The 20,133-nt window shown below is 40.2% G+C and overlaps 1 protein-coding gene and 1 pseudogene across 1 annotated transcript in view; both read left to right on the top strand.

Annotated features, from left to right (window-relative positions):
• Positions 1-9,548: 9,548 nt before the first annotated feature.
• LOC145547908 (tripartite motif-containing protein 16-like) lies at positions 9,549-11,560 on the top strand (annotated as a pseudogene).
• Positions 11,561-15,089: 3,529 nt separating this feature from the next.
• Positions 15,090-20,133, top strand: part of basp1 (brain abundant, membrane attached signal protein 1) — a 41,252-nt gene continuing 36,208 nt past the window's right edge. Inside the window, 2 exon segments of the mRNA XM_008434783.3 lie at positions 15,090-15,343; positions 15,346-15,383. Of these exon segments, the coding sequence (XP_008433005.2) occupies positions 15,203-15,343; positions 15,346-15,383 (179 nt within the window). The 5' untranslated portion in view covers positions 15,090-15,202.

Here is a 20,133-nt window from a genome sequence, read left to right as displayed (position 1 = left end):
GTGGTGGAAATGAGACTCGGTCAGAAACTCCCAGCCGCAGAGGTTCTCCTTTAATAAACTCTCACAAACCTCATCAAGCCGCTGATTTAGAAAACATGAGTCCAAACAACCTGTAACGGTTCTGGAGTTAGGGAGACAAAGTAGATCTGTCTCAGTCCATGCATCTGTCTGCAGCAGGAGTTGAGGGGGATATGGCGGACAAGCAAGTCATGTTTCTCTGAGCTCCCGAAAAGGTCCCGACTGTAAGTTAACTTAGTAAGTAAACTACTAATAAATATCTGAAATATCAGTACTCAGCTTGTAATATGAAGAAAACCAACAAGTTTATGCCGCCTGGAGTTAAGTCTCCGCATTCTAAAACCTCAGAAAGTGAGCACGACTATGCGGTGCCAATGGAGTCTGCTGCAGCTAGCAAACGGGAGAGGGAAGCCGGTACCCCAACCAGCACTCCTGAAAAAAAAAACACACATGGAAAAAAGAACAAAAGGTACGTCCCAGGAAGAAATGAACACCGAGGCTATTTTAAGCGCTATAAGTTCCTTAGGACAGAAAGTAGAAGACCGCTTGGAAGAAGTTGGCGCGCAAATGAAGCAGCATAGTGCTATGCTAGCGGCTATTGCTAAGTCGGTTCAGCTCAATTCTGAGGAACTAAAAGAAAGCAAAAAGAAAATAATAGAATTGGAGAAACAAGCGGATTCACTCTCCAAAGAAAACATGCAGTTGAAAGAAAGAGTCCTGAATAGTGAAAGATATAAAAGACGATGGTGCCTGCGCTTAAAAGGAAAGAAGGAAAAGTCTAGTGAGAACATCCGAGAAGAAGTGACGGCACTTCTGTGCAAAATTGCACCTGATTTGGCTTCAAAGATGGACGAAGAGGTTGACGTGGTACACAGAGTGGGTCGAAAGATGGATAACAGAGACAGACAGATCATCATTCTGTTTGTGAGACGAACCTGGAGAGACGACATCTGGAGGAGAACTGAAACTTCTCCCATCTGCAAAGAAGAAGGAGTTCGCTTCTCTGAAGATTTGACACCAGAAGATTGGAAAGCAAGACAAGTTCTTTGGCCAAAAATGGAAAAAGCTGCGGGCTTCAGGGGCCCGTTTGGTTTCATCGAAGGCAAACGCATCGTGGACATTTCTTCAGCTGGGAACTGAGATACAGCAGGAATGAGCATGAAATGGCAGTGGACAGTTCTGTTAATGGACCTCAAGGAGTTTTCTTTTCCCACTCTCCTAAACCGTCTGTTCATGTGTTCTATTTTTCAGATAAAAACTGATTTTTCTTTTGTTCCTTTTAACACAAAGGGACTTAAAGACTCACTTAAACGGAAAGCAGTTTTTTTGTTTTGTAAAGGACAACAAGCACACTGCACCTTTTTACAGGAAACACATTCTGATGCATCTGACATGAAGTTCTGGTCGCAACAATGGGGAGATAAAATTATCTTCAGTCATGGGACAAATCGTCGCCATCTGCTTTCTCAGATGTCCGGGTGAGATTTTGAGTGAAAGAGCAGATGAAGATGGACTTTGGGTAGCCTGTGTTTTGGAAGTTGACAATGTCCCAATAATTTGTTAAACATTTATGGATATAATAATAATCAATACAATAGAAATCTGTTGCATCAAATAACGATGGTTATTGCGGAGTTCACTGCTATTTTTCCTACAGCTCATATTATAGTCGGAGGGGATTTCAATTTAGCTCCAGATGGATGGATGGATGGATGGATGGATGGATGGATGGATGGACGGATGGATGGATGGATGGATGGATGGATGGATGGATGGATGGATGGATGGATGGATGGATGGATGGATGGATGGATGGATGGATGGCCTTCACTGCTGGTAAAGGAAACTCTAAATCCTTTTCTTCAAGAATTTGTTAATGACACAAAACTGTTGGATGTCTGGAGAGAGCAACACAGTGGAGTCAAACAGTTCACCTGGCACAAACCTAATGGTCAAAGTAGATCACGTATTGATTATTGGCTGGTTTCTGCTGCAGTCCTAGAAGTTGTCAAAGAGACAGAGATAGCAAATTGTCCTTTAAGCGATCACTGCATCATTAATTTAAAACTACAGAAACTAAAGAGAAGTTACAAACCTAATAATTACTGGAAATTCAATGCAAAGCTTCTTACAAACTTAGAGTTTTATCAATCTATTAAGGAACTTATTCTAAATATATCAAATGACAATTCCTTTGAAACACCAATTGTTAAATGGGAATACTTGAAATATAGCATTAGAAAGTATTCAATTAAATTTGGTAAAGATCTAAATAGAAAAAGAAAAGCAGAAGAGACAATGGTGATTAAAGACCTTATGTCACTTTACAGAAATTTAAGTTGGAGTGATGAGGATAATAAATAAATTACAACTTAAATTAGATGAGATATATACAAATAGGGCAAAAGGTGCTTATGTAAGGTCCAGAGCCAGGTGGATTGAAGAAGGAGAAAAGAATAGTGCCTTCTTTTGTAACTTAGAAAAACGCAGACAGGAATATAATGTTGGGTACCAGGTTGTGGGGTTAGATTGTTTTCCTTTCCAGCACCACCAACCGTCCAGAAGAGGGCGCCAGTGGGTTGGATCTTGTCAGGAGGGTGTGCTGACAGGCTCTACAGGACACACCTGATTGGCATCATCATCTCCCAGGAGGAGTATAAGAGCAGCGGGCTTCCAGCACTTCTCTGCCAGAGTGTTGCCTTTAGTGGTACATCAGCCCGCTGAGTAGTTTTTTTCAGAACAGTTTCAAGCTGTTCTTCCTGTAGCCTTTGACCAGTCTCTTGTTGCTCTTTTCCAGGATGTTTACAAGGTTCTCTGGGGAAGCCCTCCCCAAAGCCAACTAGCCTGGGATTACCCCTTCTTGTGACTCCTCTCTAGCTGGAAGCCCTCCGCTGTTCCTCCGTGCCTCCTCAGATCCACCTGTCCGCCCTCCAACGCCACGTCGACCTTCCAACGCCCTCTCCACTACTCCTTCACTAGGGACCCACTCCCCTCCGCTGGACTTAAACCTGCTACCTCTGGTAAGCACGACTATTTCCAGTAGTCTTGTCATTTCCCACCGTCTTTATACTCACCATCTCCCATCTTGCCTGCAGTCGCCCCAGAGAGTTTCCTGGACCCAATCATCCCTCCAGTGGCAATCTTTCTACTTGTACATATTGTAAATAAATTATTGCACTTACTTATCTCTTCGTGTGTGTTCCTGCATGTGGGTTCGAAACGTTAAACCCACCATGACATATAATGCAATGAATAGCCTTATGATTGATGGAGTGGAATGTTCTGAGACTAAGAGAATAACACAAGAAGTTTTTAATTTCTATAGTAATCTTTACAAATCTTCACATACTGAACAAATTACTTCATCATTTTTTGAAAAAGTAAGAAATCTGATTCCTGTTGATAAAAATTTTAAGGGAATCTGTGATGAAGAGCTAAGTATTTCTGAATTTGATATTGCTATAAGAAATATGGCGTCTGACCGCGCCCCCGGGCCAGATGGGCTTACCGCTAACTTTTATAAACATTTCTGGGAGGTTTTAAAACCTTTGCTGTTCCAGGCTGTAGCAGAATGTGTTGGAAGGAAGGAACTCATGGAAACTATGAAACAAGGCGTAATTAAGCTAATCCCAAAACCTGGTAAAGATAAGAAACATTTAAATAATTTAAGACCAATCACGTTGTTGCACACAGACTACAAGATCCTAACAAAAGTTCTGGCAACGAGGTTAAAAATGGGCTCACCCGGAATAATTAGTCAAACTCAATCCGTCTTTCTCAAAGGTAGATCCATCCATAACAACATCCGCCTGGTTCTGGACCTGATTGATTATAGTCATTTCATAAAAGATGATGGGTTTATGTTGATTTCCACAAAGCCTTTGATTCTGTGGAACATCAACTTATTGTTAATTCTTTGAAACATTTTGGTTTTGGTAACAGTTTTCTTAGTATGTTCACCATGTTGAACACCAACATCAACAGCTGTGTGTCTCTTAGTCAATCAATCAATCAAATTTTATTTGTATAGCACATTTCAGCAGCAAGGCATTTCAAAGTGCTTTACATAATTAAAATAAAAACTGAAATAATCAGTGAGAAAGAGATTAAAAAAATAAAAATAAAAAACCAAAAAACATTACATCATTAAAACGTCGAAAAGAAAGAAAAAGAAATTAAAAACATTAAAGACATAAAAACATGGAAGACATCAAAACCGGCACTCTAACCCTTATTTAGCCATAAGCAACTCTAAACGGGTGGGTTTTAAGTTGAGATTTAAAGGCTCTCAGTGTTTCAGCTGTTTTACAGTTTTCTGGAAGTTTGTTCCAAATCTGTGGTGCATAGAAGCTGAATGCTGCTTCTCCTCGTCTGGTTCTGGGGATGCAGAGCAGAACCAGAACCAGAAGATCTGAGGGGTCTAGACGGTTGGTACAGTAATAACAGATCTTTAAGGTATTGTGGTGCTAAACCGTTCAGTGATTTATAAACTATCATCAGTATTTTAAAGTCTATTCTCTGAGCTACAGGGAGCTTTACAGTGTAGGGACTTTAAAACTGGTGTTATGTCTCTATCTTCCTGGTTTTAGTGAGAACCCGAGCAGCAGCATTCTGGATCAGCTGCAGCTGTTTGATTGATTTATTAGTCAGACCTGTGAAGACGCTGTTGCAGTAATCAATGCGGCTAAAGATAAACGCATGGATGAGTTTCTCTAGATCGTGCTGAGACATCAGTCCTCTAACCCTGGAGATGTTCTTCAGGTGATAGAAGGCCGACTTTGTGACTGTCTTAATGTGGCTCTGAAGGTTCAGGTCAGAGGTCATCACTACTCCCAGGTTTCGGGCTGATCGCTGGTTTTTAGTTGTAATAACTGAAGCTGTGCATTGATTCTAGTTCGCCAAAGATAATAACTTCAGTTTTGTTTCTGTTCAGCTGGAGAAAGTTTTGGCACATCCACACATTGATCTGTTCTAAGCATCTATTCAGTGATTGGATGGGGTCAAAGGTCACCTGGTGACATCGTGATGTAGAGCTGTGTATCATCCGCATAATTGTGGTAGCTAATCCTATGTCCTGTTATAATCTTTGCCAGTGGGAGCATATAAATATTGAAAAGAAGGGGTCCTAGGATTGAACCTTGGGGTACCCCACATGTGACCTTTGACCTCTCTGATGAGAAGTGTCCGATTGAAGCAAATAAATCCCTGTTCTTTATGTAAGATTTGAACCAATTGAGTTCTGGACCAAAGAGTCCAACCCAACTTTCCAGTGGATTCAGTAATATGTTGTGATCAGCAGTGTCAAAAGCTGCACTGAGGTCCAACAGAACCAGCACTGTGGTTCTCCCACAGTCTGTATTTATATGGATGTCATTGAACACTTTTACAAGGGCCGTCTCCATGCTGTAGTCACGGAATTACTAGCAATAACAATTAATAACTCTAATATAAAAGGTTTGGAAATTAATAACCAGAAAATAATCATTAGTCAATTTGCAGATGATACAACCCTCTTCCTAAAAAATAAAGAACAAATTCCTCTAGCTTTAAAGGAAATAAAGTTGTTCTCTCAAGCTTCAGGGCTGCAGCTAAACATAAAGAAATGTGAAATTCTGAGTATCCATAACTGTTCTGATTCTTCAATTTCCGATATTCCTGTTAAAAATAAAATTAAATATTTAGGAATGTGGATTACTAAATGTCAAGCTACTAGTGTAAGAAAAAATGTACAAGACAACATTGATAAATGTGGCAAAACCTTAAATAATTGGCTTCAGAGAGATTTGACGTTGTTTGGTAGAACATTATTAACAAAAACTGAGTCCTTATCCAGGCTGACGTATCCTGCATATTCCTTAGCCGTCCCTCCAAATCTCATAAAACAGATTAACAGAATAAACTTTAACTTCATTTGGAAAAACAAACACCATTACATCAGAAAAAGAGATTTGTTAAAGGATTATGAGGAAGGTGGTATTAAGGCCTCGATTTTGAAATTATGAATGGGACTTTAAAAATGAGATGGCTTCAGTCCCTTTTAAAAAACGGTAAATTTGGTTTGTTGTTCCATCGTTCGTATTTCAGGAAGTTGGAGGTATTGAGTTGTTATTGAAATGTGATTTTAAATTATCTAAACTCCCCCTAAAAATCTCTGCTTTCCATCAACAGGTTCTGTTACAGTGGAAGTTGATGTTTAAACACAACTTCAGCCCCAGAATGTCCCACTGTGGAACAACAGAGCCATTCTATGTAGAAAATCTATATTCATGAATGACTGGTGGAATAAACAGATCTGGTCAATTACTCACTTATTGGATGGAAATGGTGAAATTCTCAGTTTGGAGGAATTTAACAGAAAATATGGAACTGACTGTTCACTAACAAATCATAAGAAAGTATTACGTAGCATCTCTGATGTCCTTTTATTGTCAGTTAAGAACAATTTATCTAATTTCTGTATTCCAAGACTCCACAAGATTCAAATTGAGTATGTGGAGATTAGAGATAATAAATGCAATAACAAGTTTTTGAACCAGTATTTGATAGAGATTTTTGGTATTATCATTTTGTTGTTACTTTAGTTCATAATCAGGTTAAAGTGCTCTCCTCTCTAAACTGTATGTGTGAACTGACCTAGAAGTCACAGCTGCCTGTTATCTTCATGTGAAACAGTTTGACCGAGATTTGAACCAGGCTCAGATCAGGGGCCAGATGTTAAATTGCTTTACGACCTTTGCTTTGTTTAGGTAAAATGTTTTACGACCTTTGCTGTTTTTCCTCTGCTGTCTATCTTGCCTATCCTCCCTCTTTGAAGTTTGAGAATAAAAGACAAGCTGTATCCAAAGAGAAGCAGAACGCTCTGTGAACAGCTCGGAGGAGCTGACAGAGTTTTTCTCCTTCTGCAGAAGTCGGCTAAAAATTCATATACGTTGTCTGTGGTTCTTTTATGTAGGTTCTAGGAAAATACCTATCAGTATTCAATAAATAACATGTACCCAGAAAGAACAAAAGCTCTTACAAAATTTTAACAAATCTATGAGAGTCAAAATAAAGACAAATTATTTGAAATTTCCAATTCCTCCCAAACATAAAGAACTACATTTTAAAATTATAAATAACATATATCCTTCAAATGAATTCTTAAAAGTGAGATTTAATTTTAATGTAGAGAATTGTGGTTTTTGTACAACTAAACATTTGTTTTATGGATGTAAAGAAGTATTAAACTTATGGGATCAACTTTGTAACTTTCTGTCTTCTAAGACAATAAATTTGGATTTTGTTTCCTTACAAAACATTCAATTCGGTTTATTCATTAAAGATGAAAATCTGGAATTTTTAGTCAATGTTCTGATTATTGCAACAAAATATTATATCCATAAATGTCGTTATGCAAAATGCTCCATCTCAATCAATGCTCTTAAAAATGAACTCTCCTTTTTTAGGAGTTGTCTAAAAAAGATGCAGTTAAATTGTATGAGTTAATGAAAGATTTTAGTTTGTAGCCCCCTAACGGGTTTTTTTTTGTTGTTTTTGTGGCGATACTAGACGGAAACTGAGATTTGGTGAACTTTTAGTTTTAATAGGTTGCACAACAACGCCACCCTGGGAATTTTACCCAGAGAATATTTCTTTTGGTTTAAGGCACACAGGTTCAGTTATGCATGAATTTAGCACATTTGAGACAGTTTCAAATTTATAAAACAACCATTTATTTAGCTCTTTTTAAAACCAGTTTCTTTTTACGAATGGGACACAAAGGAAAACAAAGAAAATCAAAGTAAGTGCAGTAGCTGAAGTTACCGGCCAGAGGGGGCGCTATAGGGACGGAATCCACCAAACACAGCAAACCAAAAAAAACCCTTTGACACACCAGACAGTGAGACCCAAACTCAAGAATCACAGCACGCAGAAGAGGAAGACACCGTCACCACACCAACACCACCACCGGACCTCAGCAACTGCAAAACAACAAAAGAAAAACAGTTAACCAAGATAACAATCTTAAACCTAATTAGAAAAAAAAAACAATATCAGCCCAACTAAATAAAAGACAAAAAGGGCCGTAAGCAAAATAAGTAAAGGAATAGAAATTAACAATAGCCAATGAAAGTTAAAACATCAGGACCATGCGTGGCCCTCTTGTCATGCCACAACAGGAGGTGAAATGGGTGCGCCGATGCCACACCCCAAACACGCTTCGATGGAGGCGGATAATACCGCCGCAGTCCAACTTTAAAAACGACTGAGATAGAAGTCCGGGAAACGAACGCAGACAGAGCAAAGCAGAGCAGATCGGAGCAGAACAGAGCAGCAATGGTCCAACTGTGGGGGGACCTGCCGATCCAAACACGCACACGCACACACACACACACACACACACACACACACACACACACACACACACACACACACACACACACACACACACACACACACACACTCGCAGAAGGAGGAAGAGAAGGAGCGCAGCGCAGTGGCGCTTTACCACCAGGATCTCAGTGCAGCACGCACCAGCCAGTGATTTGTTACTTTCCGCTGCCAGAGTCCACAGGACGCAAACCACACAGTGGAAGAGCAAAGACGACACATCCTGAATGAACCCCGCAGCTCCTTATATACCACGCCCACCTTAACAACCGGAACTTCTCACCTGACAACCACCTGTGTGGAATTAGGTGCATTTCTATACCACTACATTTTGTTGTTTTGTTGCTGTTTTTTGTTGTTGTTTCTTTCTTGAGCCTTTGAAATCAATGTGATTTGTTAACATTAGGAGTTGTGATCTATAATATTTGATTGTTTTGAAATGTTGTGAGTTTTTGTCACTGTTATTCTTATATACGAATAAAAAATAAATAAATAATTAAAATTTTAAAAAGCATCTGTCTGCAGCACGTTTCGCTCAACAGAGAAGCAGTGGCGCATACTTATGACATCACTAGCAATAACTCGTGCTCTCTTAAAGAGACACTACACAATTACGGTTGTTACAAGACGGGTTGTTTCCAGTTCTGTTCCTTATTCTGCAGGCTGTAAAACCCTGATCACCCTCCCTCAGGCTTCTGCAGATTTAAATCTGTGTTCAGCTCCTCTCTGACCACAGATCTCCTCATTTCCTCCTCTGAAGACCTAAAACAGAAACACAGCTCTGACACACCTGTAACAGGAACAAGAAGAGCAACAAGGTGCTGCAGATTTCCATGTTTTCCAGTCAGGCTAACATATATTAGGATGAACATTAACATGCTTTAGAAGACTAAACCCCCAGATCTGGAAAAAGAAGTGTGATCTTTGAAAAATACTAAATATCTGCTAAATATCTATCAAATTCAGCAGGTTGTGAGGATTTGATTTGCACAGACTCCTTTCAAAGATCCACACAAACTGCTGCAGCCGCTGTGTTAACACTAAGGACTCCTCCCTGTTTTAATGGAGACACAAAAGCAGTTTAGTAGCCTGATATTCCTGCTCTTCAACAAAACTGGGAAGAACAACAGCTGCTGAAGCTGAAAGCTGATTGGCTGCAGCCTCTCTGCACTGACACGTGATTGGTAGATCAGAGCTCAACCCAGTTTCTGTTCTCAGGAAATGAAACTCACACAGTCGCTGTGACTGAGAGCAGAAATGGAGCAGAATCAGATGGACCGAGAAACTTTGTCCTGTTCGATCTGTTTGGATCTACTGAAGGATCCGGTGACGATTCCCTGTGGACACAGCTACTGTATGAACTGTATTAAAAGCTTCTGGGATGAAGGTGAGGAGAAGAAAAGCTGCCACTGCCCTCAATGCAGAGAGACATTCACACCGAGGCCTGTTTTAAAGAAGAACATCATGTTTGCAGCTTTAGTGGAGCAGCTGAAGAAGACTGGACTCCAAGCTGCTCCTGCTGATCACTGCTATGCTGGACCTGAAGATGTGGCCTGTGATTTCTGCACTGGAAGAAAACTGAAAGCCATCAAGTCCTGTTTATTCTGTCTGGCCTCTTACTGTGAGAAACACCTTCAGCCTCATCATGATGTGGCTCCTTTAAAGAAACACAAGCTGGTGGAGCCGTCCAAGAACCTCCAGGAGAACATCTGCTCTAAGCATGATGAGGTGATGAAGATGTTCTGCCGCACTGATCAGAAGTGTATCTGTATTATCTGTTTAATGGATGACCATAAAGGTCATGACACAGTGTCAGCTGCAGCAGAAAGGACTGAGAGGCAGAGAGAGCTGGAGGAGAGACGAGGAAACATCCAGCAGAGAATCCAGGACAGAGAGAAAGATGTGAAGCTGCTTCAACAGGAGGTGGAGGCCATCAATCACTCTGCTGATAAAACAGTGGAGGACAGTGAGAAGATCTTCACTGAGCTGATCCGTCTCCTCCAGAAAAGAAGCTCTGATGTGAAGCAGCAGATCAGATCCCAGCAGGAAACTGAAGTGAGTCGAGTCAAAGATGTTCAGGAGAAGCTGGAGCAGGAGATCAGTGAGCTGAAGAGGAAAGACGCTGAGCTGGAGCAGCTCTCACACACAGAGGATCACAACCAGTTTCTCCTCAACTACCCCTCACTGCCAGCACTCAGGGAGTCGACACACTCATCCAGCATCAACATCCGTCCTCTGAGACACTTTGAGGACGTGACAGCAGCTGTGTCAGAGCTCAGAGACAAACTACAGGACGTCCTGAGAGACTCATGGACAAACATCTCACTGAAAGTCACCGAAGTGGATGTTCTACTGTCAGAACCAGAACCGGAACCAAAGACCAGAGCTGAATTCTTAAAATATTCATGTGAAATCAACCTGGATCCAAACACAGCTCACACATGGCTGAAACTATCAGAGGGGAACAGGAAGGTGACATGGATGGATCAACATCAGTCTTATCCAAGTCATTCAGACAGATTCACTGATTGGTTTCAGGTTCTGAGTAAAGAGAGTCTGACTGGACGTTGTTACTGGGAGGTGGAGAGGAGCGGGACAGATGTTTATGTAGCAGTAGCATACAAGAATATCTGCAGATCAGGAAGAGGGAATGAATGTGGATTTGGATATAATGACAAATCTTGGGCTTTAGAATGTAAAAGTTCTAAATTTGGTCACAACAACATCTGGACCTCCGTCTCAGGTCCTCGTTCCTCCAGAGTCGGAGTGTACCTGGACCACAGAGCAGGTATTCTGTCCTTCTACAGCGTCTCTGAATCCATGACTCTGATCCACAGAGTCCAGACCAGATTCACTGAGCCGCTACTGGCTGGAGTTTGGGTTTTGTTTACTGGTCTGGAGGTTCTGCAGAGTTCTGTAAACCCAAATAAATTTTCTCCCTGATATTTTCTTTTGTCTGCAAAGTGATTTATCAATCAGAGAAATAGAGATGTGTTAAAATGGTCTTAAAGTTTCACTTGTTTCGTGTTTGAAATGAACATTTTTCTCTCTGAAGCTGTTATTAGACTGTTAACCTGAAAACCTTCATGAAGCCTCAGATTCTCTGTAAAAACTCTGAAAAGACTGTAATGAATGAAAACAGAAGAAAATAAATGAATTCATATAATCTGAAGTCAAATGAGTCTGAGTCGTTTTATTACAGGCAGAAACTCTGACGTAGAGATAAAACCAGATATTTGGTTTTTAAACATATAAATAAAATGATTAAAATACTGAAACAAGACAGAAAGTCTTTTCCATAAATTAATCCGACTGTCAGGATTCACTTTCCTTTCTAATCCCTGAATGTTCTTCCAGAATCTCAAATTTATAAACTTTGTTTTGTAAAAAGAGACATTTTAATATTCTGTTCACAAGTTTGTATTTTGCAGAATGAAAACAATCTTTGCTCTGATGGATCATCCAGGTTTCATCCTGGTTTTCCAGGTTCCTGTAATTTAGATCAAATTTTGCTCCAATAAAACATTAAAAACATTTTATTATATCCTGACTTCACTTTGGAATCACAGCTGTAAAGTTTAATGCAGATTTCCTCATTATAGTCTTTAAATTAATCACTCTGCTTCATTTTTCACTCACTAAAAAGCAAAAGTAATGAAGATGTTGAGCTCATTTGATCTGTTTTCCACCTGGCATTTGGTGATCTGTGCTTTATAATGAAGTCTTAAATGCTGGAGTTTCCCACAGTCTGTCATGAGCACCTGAACGCCTCACAGCTGCGTTGAAACGTTTCCTCCTGCAGCCTGAGGCGAGTCAGTGGGAACAACAGGCTGCGTACGTTCAGCTCAGAAAGTTGAATATTTCTGCTCCTGAATTCAGGCAGAAAACAAAGTCAGCTCCATTTAAACATATATTTATGAAGTTTATGCCAAAGACATGAAAAACAACACGACCTGAAATCAGTTGGTTCCAGATCTCAGTGTTTGTTCCCTCAGTTATGAGATATGAAATTAAACATTTTAGTTTTTTACTATAAAACTGTTTATTACTGTATATTTTCTTAGTGTTGGTGATGAAATCAGAATCATTCTGTGACTTATTTACTCTGGTGTTTAAAAAGTTGTTACATTTTTATTTTAATCGTATTAATCTGTAATTTTATTGTTTTATGTTGTTAAACTCAGATTTTTACATAGTGAAAATTAAAAACAAACATTTTTATTAATTAATTTTGTGTGAAATAGATTATCACTGCTGGACACAAAACAAATCTTATAAGAGTTAATGTAAGAATGTTTAATGTTTTCAATCAAAAATCCTTATTTTAGTTTGTAGTTACCTCAGATTAAAGTTTTCATCTTTTCTTCCTTTAAGGAAAAACTGCTCAGCTTAATGGTTTGTTTGGGTGAATTGACCCTTTAATATAAACTGGCAGCAGGTTCAGAGTTTACAGTAACTGAACACAAATCCATCATCATTCCTGCTGGAGGCAGATTCAATGTTTCTGTCCTCTCTGCACCTGGATTATAAAACCCTGGATCCACTTCCGGTTTCTCTTCCTGCGTTTGGAAACAACCTGACATCTGTAGAGACTAAAGCTACTGATAAATCTAACATTTGAGAACAAACAGTCAACAAACCGGAAATGATTGGCCAAATAAAATCTCTATGTCTTTGTAAATGCCGCCACCTAGTGTCCAACTGCAGGTAATACAGAGCAGGAGAGAAGCGTTTATGTTTTAGTAAGTTTTAGTCTGTGGACGTAATCTGTCAGTCATTCTAGGCGGTTTGTCAGGAACTGACCAATCGACGGTCGCTATTTGTCCAGAAGTCCACGCCCCTTATCAGGAGGAACATTTCCAAAACCCAAACAGAGTCTGGAATAAATGGATCAAGGCCTGCAGGCTGCAGCCAACCTCATGTTCGGCTGAATGAAGCTGAACTAACACGTTTGTCTGCACTAAAGTAAACTGGTTGTAAACATCATAATGACACAGAATGATAGTCAAACCAATAATCAATAAGTAAAGGCAGTTCTATGGCATGATGACAATGTCATGCAGTAGCTGCTGTATTTACATTTAAGCACCTTTTCATGCTCATTTTTATTTTTAGCATCTTTCTGAAGGCTGATTTTCTCTTTTTCTTTAAAGTCGTTTTTGTCTCTCACTGGTTTTGTACGATTAAATGCTGCCTGACTGCATTTAATCACATTTACATCCAGGGAGAGGTAGAGTCCCTCACTCTCCATCTGGCTGAGGAAGATTTGGGCTTATTGTTGTTTCCCATAAATAATCTCTCAGACCTGATGATGATCCACAGAGGATTTTCCTGCCTGTCGACTCAAAAGGCAGAAATGACTTGAAAAAAGCATCGAGTTTCACTACATCTGCCATTATTTGTTTGTCTGAGGTTTGATATACTTCTGCATTATGACGTCAGTTTTCTTCTTCTTCTTCTCTATTATCAAGCAACTTTAAGGTGCATACCGCCACCTACAGTACATGAGTAGCAACACGACCTCACACCCATTATATTCTCTTTTTTAATTTTGTATTATGAAGATAAATAATGATTTCTTGAATCTATAAATATTGATTATGTCTCCAGTTCCCAATATTCCTCCATTCCTCCTTTGTTCTTCTACTTTTCTCAATTTCTCCCTTTCAGGTTCATTTATTTTTACAATTCATTATTTCTTCCCTTCTATGTCTTTCACTAATATTTTTAACTGACACTGTATTTTATTTTAATTATATTAAAAAGCTAAACAAAAATAATCTGCTGTTTTACAGTTTATAAAAACAATCAGAACTTCTTTTTGTTTCAGATTATCAAACAACAATAATCCAAGTAAAGCAGTTTTCAAACGACAGTTTTGGTTGAAGAATAAAAATAAATCTTAACCAATCAGGCACTTTGTGAAAAACTAATCACATGAATTAAATGTTATTAACCACTTTTTCAGTTTCAGTTCCCTCACAAAAAATTATAAATGTAAGTTTTTGCGTTTGGTTCTCACCAGGCTTATTATTTTGGGTTGTTGATTATTGTCATTAAAGGCTTTCCGTACAGTTCTTTCCTCTGTATTGAAAGTCTCAGATTTTCTGTTGTCTGTTTATATTCTTCTTCAGGTTCTTCCAGTCAGTCTGTGTTCATTAGTCACATCCCTTCAGTTTTTCTCCTCAGGTTTTCCTCCAGCTGTTCTGCTTCCTCCTGATTGGTCACACCTGCTGCTCATCTCATCCACCTCAGGCCTGAACTTCTGTCAGCAGATTCTTCTCTTCCTGTCTGATGTCCTCCAGATTCTCCATGTTTTATTTATTAAACTCACTCTGATTCAATCCCAGATCAATTCTGTCCCGGTTGAGGGTGAAACGTTGCAGCAACAAGTTGCGTCCAGCTGACCAACAGGTTCCTAAATCACGTCCATGCAGCCAACTGAAGGTGGCGCTCGAGTGCAACAAAACAGCCAAACAGAGATGGACGGAGTTCAGTCAAACTGCATTCCCCTCCAGTGAGCTCTTCAGGGTCTGAGTAAATATTTGCACCTGCTAAAAAAAAAAAAATCTCTGCAGCAGAAAAACGCTGAAAAATATTTTTCTTCTGCTGTCAGAGGAGCAGATTTGACTCCTTCCCTCTCAACAGGTAGGAAATCCTTCAGATGCTGCAGGAGAAAGAATTAATTCACATTTCTGTCAATTTAACTGATTTAATAATTTCACTGAAACTGATATGAAGTTAAAATGCATGAATCACAAACCATGAGCGCAGAGTCAAACACACTCCGCTTCCGCAAACGGTGAATTTTTACATGGTGCTTCTGCACATTGTCCGCGCGTGCACGTGCGATCGGGATGCGTGTGCGCGCAGGCGGAGGACCGCCGAGCTGCAGCCGAACGGTGAAGCAGGCACAAGCCGCCGAGCGCGCAGGGAGAGCCGCAAACTGAGACTGCGAGGAGCGCAGAGGGAGCGTCAGAACTTGAGTCCGCACGGTAAGAGCCCCGCATGCCGCGCCCTGCTCCTGGTTATTTACCCCTCCGGAAGCCCCTGATGCCTCTGGGGCTTTGATTTTTTCCACCTTTTGTCTCTTTTTTTTCCCTCCATGTGTCTCCGTGAGGCGGACGCACGGCGCGCTGCTGAACGGAAGCAATCAGAACAAAAGATGCAAAAGGTTTTATGACGTAAAGTCAAAGAAAATGGTTGGAAATGTTTTTTGGAAATTTTAGAAATTAAAGTTTAAAATGCCCAAAATGTGCACGCGCTCTGAAAAGGGGTGTGTCGGTCTGGAGTAACGCGCTCGAGCTCAGCCGCTTTTTGACACTTTTATTGATGAAAACGCGCCTTTACGCGCTGCGTTCACGCTCCATTTGTAATTTGTATTAATTGAATCAAAGTTGTCTTATGTTTCCATCCATCACGTTTCCTCCGGCTGCTGGGTTCAGACCCGGGGGGGCGGATGCTGCTTGATTCCCACCCAGAATTTAAAGCTCTTCCTCGGTGTCTGGATTCATGTTTCTCTCACTCTGCGTCTCTAACCGCGTTATGTCACGATTCCGATGAATTATTGATGCCACATTTCTTTTTTTATTATTGCTCTGGGAAAAGGGGGGGGGGGTGGAGGGTGAGGGGGTGGAGGTGGAGGTGGGGGGTTCGGATGGAGGCTGATGGTGCTCCTGAATCCCCTCCACCTCTTCACATGCATCTCATTGTCTCTGTGCGCTGCGGTTGTTGCTGCATCGACGTGCCGCTTATTTCTGCACACAGTCAAACTTTATTAGCCGTCCTCTGTCCGTTAATTGCCTGGTCCTTTGTTTGGCGCGGCACGCATGCGCAGTGTGTGCAGGGTGTGGATGGGAGAGACGCCACCTTGCCTATAAAACGGGATGGAGAGGAGGATGTTTTCTCTTTCATGCTCGGTTTGCTGATTTATCCCACATAAATGTTTAGTTGATGCGAGACTCGGAGCCGTTTGAAGGATCCGGTTCTTTAGAAGAATCTGCTGATGTTCACAGAGAATCTGCGTGAATGAGGCGTGTTGTGCGTGATTGGAGCCCGTCGGTCCTAAATGCTCATCAGCTGCTTCATCCTGCAGCCAAAAGCAGAAACGAACCCGAACCGCAGAATCACATGATCTGATTATTAAATAAAATAAAAAATTAAATCTCTGGATTTTGTGAAACGTACATTTATTTTATTTAAATTGCACATTTTATTTTTTATCTTTAACAAAAAAAAATTACAATTATTAATTTTTTACATTTCTTTATTTAAATGTTATTTTAAATATATTAAATATATTAAATACATTTATTTATTCTCAGTCATTTTAATAAACATCTCAAAATAAAATATATTATAAAAAATATTTTACATTTAAATCTATTTTTCTATTTATTTCCCTTCATGCCATTTTTAATCATTACTTGTAATCTTTCAGCATCATTTGATGTTTGTGACCCTTGACCTTTGTTTAGCTAATTACATAACTTTTGTCATGTCCGTCATGCGTTCGTTCCTTTTGGTCCAGTTTAAACTTTAAATCCAATAAACCAACTCAAACATTTCATGCAGTTTAAACAAAAAGTCAACAGAAATAACGAAGAGATGTTTACTTTTTATTATTCATAAAGATTCAGGGTTGGATTCCCTGCGTGTTTCTAGATGACAGTGTTTTATGTTCACAGTGAAATCCGACTCTAGATCAATGAACCGTCGTCATGTTTCATGTGCGTCTGAACTCTGGGTGATTTTTCCACCTGCTGAGCTCAACAATGAGCCGCACAGATGAAGCTACAGGTTCAGAAAAACGCAAACACACCGGAGAAATCAGGTTCCTGCAGGCGGACAGGAAGTGGCGACGCATCACATCCCCCTGCAGGCGGACAGGAAGTGGTGACTTCCATAAAAATCCATCAATACTTGAGAAAAAGTCTAAAAACGCTGATAACTACCTATTTTAATCATTCAAACACCAAATATGCCTCGATACGTTCAGAGGAAACTGACTTGGTGCTGCAGAAGCTAACAGCTACAGTCTTTGGGGTTCAGCCAATCAGAGCCAAGTGAAATGAATGCTGCACTTTAATTGGCTGCTTTTGAAACACCAGCCAATAGTGTGAAGCAGCATTCCAGCTACCCATGATGCATTTTACTTTAAATATTTTAGATGTGGTTTATGAAAGAATCTGCGGTTATACAGTATCGATGGTCTGTTTAACAATAAATCAGACTAATTTTAACCCAATCAGCCAGAAATGGAGGATTTATGATTTATTCTTTCTGTAAAATGTGAAATTGACTCTTATTGTTTTGACAGAACAGCCTTTAAACATCTTTAACTTCCTGTCTTGAGATGTTGCTCAGTATTTTTTAGTGTCCTTCCTTCAGAGTCCCATTAGTTTTGTACAGTGCACCGCTCCCTCCCGGCGTAAAACGTGACCAACTGCATGATGCCGCCGCCGCTGTGCTTTACTGCAAACTTCCTCCTTTCCCCTTCAAAATAAAGGTGTCTTGCTTTTGGAGTCATGGCTTCTTCCTCTCTGCGTGGCTTTTCAGTCCGTGTCGGAACAAAACGTTTTACTGGAGACGATGCTGGCGCCTCGTTAGCTTCCATGTCCAGATGCTGACCGTCGACTTCCTGATGATGTCACACTGAGGTCGTGTGTCTGGGCTTTAAAGTTCATCCAACTTTTTACTTCATTTAACTCGAAGCTGCTAAACCGACCTGGACATCATCTGGTCTTTCCCAGGTTGTTACAGAGATTGTAGTCTAACTCTAAAGTCAAACTGAAACGTAAATATTGAGTTTCTGGCAAATGAAAAGCTTTAAAAAGTGAAGCGGCGTTATCGTTTTTATTAGAAATATTGATCACTTTGTGGTTCTGGGCAGGTGGCTGGAGCAGATGGACTCTTTATTCAGACGAATAAAATCTTCTGAAAATAAAATATTGGGTACAACATAAATTATCAGTTATTGTCATGCAAGTGCAAAGTATTTTGTTCCAGTTGCTTTTCTAAAACTGACCGAGTTCAGGTGAGAAAATGGCAGAAATGTGGAGAAACTTGAGTAACAAAGATGTTGGCCAAGTTTTTAAAACTGTTGCAACAAGTCTGGATATATTTATTGATCCACGTTGATCAATAATCAGTACGAATAACTGCTGAGTGAAGTCAGAAAGCTGAACAGCAGCCCTGGTTTCACTTTAAAAGCTGCTTCCCTCCTGTTGGCTCTGAGTTTATATTTTGTCGAGGAAGTGATAAGATCTGAACTTGACCTCCACTATTCTTGCTTCATCTCCTTCCTTCCTTTGTGAATTTCTTGGAAACTGAGCACATTTTATTCTGGGCAGCAGCAGCAGAAATCAACGTTCTGGCTGAGTTTAGCCAGAACGTGATGAGCTGCAGCAGCAGCAGCTGCAGCAGCTGCAGCCGACTCCTGCTGCTGCTGCCGCAGCTCGGTGTTTTAAAGCTGATGAGCCTCCAGGCTGCATGATGGGGCTTCGGTGTCGGCGCTGCGTGTCGGACTGGCAGGAATGAGGAACTCTGAGGCTTCGGTTTCCCGTTTGAAACTTTTTTGAATGTTTATTTTGGTGGCGTTTCAGCTGAATATGGTCAGAGTGCAGAGGAGGGTAAAGATGGCTCAGGCTGTGACTGGACAGGAACCAGAAACCTTCAAGTTGGTTTATATATTTTAATAAGAATCAACATATTTTTTAAAAGTGAGTTAAATTTGTTGCTTTTCTTTTTTAACTTCCTCCAGAGGATCGTTTCGCCTCATGCACCATAAATATCCTCAGACTTGGATTCTCATGCAGGAACAGAAATATTTCAAACGCAGCTCTGTCAGTTTTCTCCCTCCAACAATTTGCTTCTGTTCACATATTTTGATAAATGGAGGAAAATTCACATTTATTAAAAGTTTTCTAAACCAACCTGACGTAGAAATCCATAACTAATAACTGGCAGAAAACAGAAACCTATGAGTCTCTGAGCACTGGGGGAAGTTTGAACCTGTGCCATATTAGAGGGTTTTTAAGCATGAATAACCTGTCCAGACTTTGACTAGACCAGTCCAACATCTGCACCGTTTCTTCTTTATATTTGGAGAGATTCAGAGACGGACCTGCTGGTGAACTTTGGATCTTTTTCCTCCTGTAAAACCCAAATTCTCTGAGCTCAACGTCTCTAACCACCATCATGTTTGACTGTTGATGACCAACATTTGGTTTATGTCAGATTTTGTTCAGCTGAGGTTTTGGCTGTAGACCATTTCCTCGGTTCTCCTCTGTGTGGGTGATGTTTGGCCCCTGCTGTGGCCCTCAGGGGCCCCAAACCTCAGGAATGATTTCATCACCTTCCAGCCTGACGGATGGCAGTAAAGTTGCTTCATCTGTTCTTGGGTTTCTTTACATTCAGACATGAATTTCTGCCTTTTTCTGCCTGCTTCCTGTTGTCAGTCAGGTTCTATTTCAAGAACTTCTTGATTCTATTCGGGTAAGAATCATGACCTTTGACCCAAAAACTAAATGGTTCCCCAGTAGAAACGAATCCACGAATAATTCAGGCAGATTATCTGCTTGCAGGACGTTTTTAACAAACGGACAGAAAATTAAAATGAAACTGCAGACGGGCATCGTTTATCGCAAAATACGTTTAACGAAATGTGAAAGTCATGCATCTTATTACAGCGTTATAAGATGCTGTAATAAGCATCTTATTACAGATGAATAATGAGGTAAAGTT

Source organism: Poecilia reticulata, chromosome 17 (genome assembly GCF_904066995.2).
Source record: "Poecilia reticulata chromosome 17, P_reticulata-male-v2, whole genome shotgun sequence".
Lineage (NCBI taxonomy): Eukaryota > Metazoa > Chordata > Actinopteri > Cyprinodontiformes > Poeciliidae > Poecilia > Poecilia reticulata.
This window is presented reverse-complemented; position numbering and strand designations above follow the sequence as displayed.